At 43.2% G+C, this 5,424-nt stretch overlaps 1 protein-coding gene across 2 annotated transcripts in view; it reads right to left on the minus strand.

Annotated features, from left to right (window-relative positions):
* The window catches only part of FBXL12 (F-box and leucine rich repeat protein 12), a 7,729-nt gene extending 5,303 nt beyond the window's left edge, over positions 1–2,426 (minus strand). The window contains exons 1-2 of one of the 2 annotated variants that reach the window (XM_019659429.1): positions 2,106–2,426; positions 1,916–1,988 (exon numbers count right to left, since the gene is read on the minus strand). In XM_019659429.1, coding sequence (XP_019514974.1) covers positions 1,916–1,988; positions 2,106–2,209 — 177 coding nt within the window. In that variant the 5' untranslated portion in view covers positions 2,210–2,426. Of the gene's footprint in view, positions 1–1,915; positions 1,989–2,105 lie in introns of those variants that run through there. The other variant, XM_019659431.1, reaches the window with a different exon arrangement.
* Positions 2,427–5,424: the final 2,998 nt, after the last annotated feature.

Here is a 5,424-nt window from a genome sequence, read left to right on the forward strand (position 1 = left end):
ATATATTTTAAAAAAAAAGCATTTAATTATCTAAATAGTAGAATAGCATTATTTCTAACACCAAAAAAACAAACAACCCAATTAAAAAATGGGCAGAGGACATGAAGAGGCATTTCTCTAAAAAGGACATACAGATGGCCAATAGACATATGAAAAGATGCTCAAGGTCACTAATCATTAGAGAAATGCAAAAAAACCCACAATGAGATACCACCTCACTCTGTCAGAATGGCTATCATCAATAAATCAATAAATAACAAGTGTTGACAAGGATGTGGAGAAAAGGGAACCCTCATGCACTATTGGTGGGATTACAAATTGATGCACCCACTATGGAAAACAGTATGGAGGTTCCTCAAAAAATTAAAAATAGAACTACCTTATGACCAGCAATTCCACCCCTGGGTATTTATCCAAAGAAATCCAAAACACTACTTTGAAAAAATATATGCATGCCTACGTTTACTGCAGCGCTATTCACAATAGCCAAGATATGGAAACAACCAAAATGCGCATCAATACAATGGACTATTACTTTGCTATAAAAAGAATGAAATCTTACCATTTGCAATAATATAGATGGACTAGAGAATATTATACTAAGTGAAATAAGTCAGACTAAGAAAGATAAATACCATATGATCTCACTTATATGTGGAATCTAAAGAACAGAATAAATGAGCAAACAAAACAGAAATAAACTCAGAGATACAGAGAAAAAAACTGGTGGTTGCCAGAAGGGAGCGGGGGTTGGGAGATGGGGGAGAAGATGAAGGGATTAGAAAGTACAAATTGGTAGTCACAAAATAGTCACAGGATGTGAAATACAGCATGGGGAATATAATCAATAATGTTGTAAAGATCATGTAGGGTGCCCGATGGGTACTGGACTTATCAGGGGGATCACTTCATAGACTGTGCAGATGCCTGACCACTGCGCTGTACACCTGAAGCTGAAGTAGGATAATACTGAATGTCAACTATAATTAAATATATGTGTGTGTGTGTGTGTGTGTGTGTGTGTGTGTGTGTGTGTGTAGTCACAGGATGTAAAGTACAGCACAGGGTAGTCAACGGTATCGTAACAGCTATATACGATGTCAGAGGGGTAGTACTCTTGGGGGGGTTTATCACTTTGTGAAGGGTGTAAATGTCTAATCATTATGTTGTTTTGTACACCTGAAACTAATATAATTTAAAAAAGCAAAACGTTAAAAAAATAGCATTATATAAACTTTAGAAACACATTAACAATACCATATGTTGCTTATGGGCACACACATAGGAAGTGAATAAAAACGTCAAAGGAGAGCTACAATCTCATTTTATAATAGTGTTTACCTCTGTGGAGAGTTTCAAAAAGTGCAATAACTATATCTATATGTCTGTATACATGAATACATAAACATTTCTATGTGTGTTTCACACAATTTGCGGCAAACAAGGCCAAAGGTTAAAATAGGTTAAATCTAGGTGGTGAGTACATGTTTGTTATTTGAAATCATGTTATCCTCTATACAGTTGTGTATATTTGAAATAGTTCTTAACAATAACAAGAAAAATAAAGTGCAAATGGTAGTAAGTAGAAATGGTTTGGCTGCACTACTCAGAAAATTAATTCTGGAAATAAGTTGACTATGGAAAATGATTTCCCCATGAAAACTCATCGATAAGTGATAATCTAATCATCAACCAGCATTTATGGTTTGCTATGTATATCCCAGACAATACTCTAAGCCCATTCCCTGCATCATCTCGGTTGTCCTCATTTTGGAGATGGGGAAACCGAGGCGGGAGGTCGCAGCGGTAAGCAACAAGGCCCGGACGCGCGCCCCGGACTGCCGGGCTAGAAATCAAGGGTGGGAGGTCCCGCAACCCGACCGCGGCCCAGGCCCGCCTGGCCGGCCCCTCTAACCTTGTAGAGCGTCAGGTCGACGTGTCGCCACAGCCACCGGTCGTCCACCAGCCTCTTCCAACGGTGACAGACCCTGAGGAAAGAGACCCGCGGTTAGAGCAACCCCGACCCCGCCGAGACCGGATCCGCCGCTCCAAGTCGGCCTTGCCCGCGGGGGGGTGGGGGGCGAAGGGTCAGGCGTGGGGCGCACCGGGAGAGACGGATCCGGTCCCGGACCGGGAGGTAAGAGAAAATCTCCAACAGGACAGAGTCCGGCAGGTCTGTCAAAGTTGCCATGATGCCGCCGATACGCATTTCACTTCCGGCTAAAAGAAGTCTGGGACTCGCCCTGGGGACACCCCAGGGGTCGGAGGTATTGTGAGTGCAGGCAGGGCGATGGCCACGGCCTCCGGAAGCGGGCCGAGAGTTTCAGCTTTACTTTCGCAGGACTATGGCTGACTCCCTGCGCTAGGCTAGCGGCGGATCTGGACGCCGCGCGTCTGAGGTGGCTTTGAACCTGGACTAAGCCCGGAAGGCGTGGCTGGGGCGGTGACGACATCCGGGGCGTGGTTAGGGGCGGGGATACGGCTCGGGGGCGGGGTTGTGGGCGGTTATGACCTCGGGGGCAGGGCTGGACCAAGCCTGGAAGGCATGCCTGGGGCGGTGACGAGGTTCTAGGGGGCCTGGAAGAAGACCCAGTTCGAGAGGCGTGGCTGGGGCGGTGACCAGGCCGTAGGGCAGGACTGGGACCAGACCAGGCTTGGGAGGCCAGGGTTGGGGACCAAGGCCGAGCCCTGGAGACCTCGCAGAAGTCTCCCTGGGGGCGGGATTGGGGCGGGACCATGAGCGGAGGAGGTGCAGGAGAGCGAGGCTTCTCCTTTTTAGTGCTTAATAATACTTTTTTATGCATATGCACGAGAATATATTTGTAGAAGTGAAATAACTTGTTAAAGGGCTTATTGAGTTTTTTGTTTTGATTGATAATGCCAAACTGTTTGTCACAGAGCCTCTGTTGACACTCCCACCAAATATTCACTTTTAAAATTGCAATTCATAAGAGCAGTGAAATAATATATTGAAACATTCCCTTATCAGTGAGTGTTCAAGTTGCTTCCAGATTTGTTACCACAAATAATATTGGAGCATTCTTTTATATATTGGGGCAAACTTCTATTTACTAAATATCTGCTCTTATCATCCTGCAATGACCCTTTGAAGCCTCCCAAGGCACTTGACCTCATCCCTAGCTCCAAATGTCTTATGTACCCCTTGCTACATCTGTATGTCTTGTGCATGTGGGGGTCTGTACTCTCTCAGGTATGTGGAGTTCCCAAACACATGTATGTATTAAATTTGGTTATTTTCTCTTGCTAATCTGTCTCATGTCTATTTGATTATTAGACCAGCCAAAAGAACCTTGAAGGTCAAGTTTCTTCCTCCCTCACAGTATTTAGGTATATGCATATTTACACCTCCTATGTTTTTATTTTTATAGGATAAATAACCAGGAGACACTTTGATGGCTCAAAGAACATGAAGTTTACTGTTGAATAGGTTTTGCTACATCACACCAAGAGCCTACAATAGTAATAAACGTGTTTTTAATACAAACAAACAGGAATTGGAGATGTTGAAAACTGTTTTTAAAAGAAATGCAAAACTCAAAATGTATACATTAAATGTGTGCAATTTTTGTATATCAATTATATCTCAATAATGCTAAACAATAAATCTGTATGCTCACACTTATCCATAAATAAAAAGTAAAACACTATGGTTTTCACATCAGATTAAGAGATGAAGAAGCCAGCAAATAACCACAGTGGCCTTGGTGTAGGAAACAGACTCTCTCAGCCACTGCATGTGGGGTAAGTTCTTTGAAGGCAGTTTGGCAATATCAGATGGCAGCCTCTGTTGGACCCAGCAATCCCACTTCTAGGATCTCAGGTTGTCAAAAAGAATGAGGTAGGTCTTTCTGTGCTGCTTGGAAAAATCTATAGGATATTGTTTATTTTAAAAAAACAAAATGTAAAGAACATATATAGTTCTTATCTCACTGAATATATATGTGTGTATATATATGTGTACATACACACATATGTGCATGTATTATATATATATATATATATATCTCCAATAAAATACATACACAATTTATTATGTTTCGCTGTATATATAAAGGACTGTATAAAAACTAAGTTGTTTGCTTCTGTCCTTTGACATAACAAAATATTGTATGTTACCTGAAACTACAAGGTCCCAGTCTCTATTGAAACATGTTACTAATATCTGGTTTTATCATTTTCTTGGGAGGTTCTGTATCACACATGTTTGAAGATGCAGAGACTATCTTTAAAAAATTGAAACTTTTAAAGGTAGTTGCTCCTGGGAAGGGAGCTGGGGTCTAGGGGGTAAGCAGACTTTATGTGCTGTATATACAGAGGGTGCCAAAAAACTGTATTAAAATTATGCTGATGGTTACCACTTTGAGCACCTGTTGTAATTGCAGAAGTCAAACGTGACTTGTATTCATCTTTTGTTATCGGTATATATCAAGTATAGATTTTTTTGGCACCCTCTGTATACTTTTGTTCTGCTTGACTTTTTACAATGTGCAGCTATTACCTTAAAAAACATAAATTCTAGGGCCAGCCAAATGGCTCCGTTGGTTAAGAGCTCGAGCTCTGAGCAACAGGGTCGCCAGTTCGATTCCCGCATGGGCCAGTGAGCTGCGCCAGAGCTAAGCTGCCGCTGAGCTGGTGAGAGGGCATGCTCTTAGCAGCAAGGTTGCCAACCCTTATGGAATGGTAAGCTGTGCCCCCCACCCTCACCCCTCTCTTGAGTCTGTGCAGTATTGGCAATCTAGTTCTGGGACTTCCCTTTGCCCCACCCCATCCCCTCCTCAGGATGGTTTAGCCCAACTGGAGATAGCAGCCCCCACCCAACCCCCCAACCCGCCAAGATCCTCACCACTCCCCATGGGGCCCAAACTCCCAGCAATCCCAGACTTTATTTTCCTCCCCTTTCAGCAGCACTCCCCACCCCCTTTCCAAACTATCCCAGCCCATAACTCAACATTCATGATCCTGTGCTTGAGCTATCTTTGAACCATTGAGAAACTCGAACTTAAAACAAACAAACAACAACAAAACAACACTAACATTTACTCCCCCCCTCCCCCTGATTACATATGTTCATTGTAGATAATCTGGGAAAACACCAAAAAGCACCAAAGAGGAAAATGAGCCTCAACAATTTCACCATCTCATGGTAAGCACTATCAACACCTTGTGTGACCCAGTATTTCTACGTGAATGCAAAGACATGCTCCTTCCAAACGTCCTTGGGCACATCAGTCTCCTTAGCTCACCCTTGACCTTCCAGCCTCCCCTCTTGCCCCATCAGTTCGTCTGCAGACTCTTAGAGGACTGTCAGGAGCTGGTCCAGGACCAATCCTACTGGTGGGAATTACTATCCCCTTTCCATAGATGAGGAACAATGAACAGGGCTCACTTAAGGCAAAGATAAAC

Source organism: Hipposideros armiger, unplaced genomic scaffold, assembly GCF_001890085.2.
Source record: "Hipposideros armiger isolate ML-2016 unplaced genomic scaffold, ASM189008v1 scaffold_298, whole genome shotgun sequence".
In the NCBI taxonomy this organism is placed as follows: Eukaryota; Metazoa; Chordata; class Mammalia; order Chiroptera; family Hipposideridae; genus Hipposideros; species Hipposideros armiger.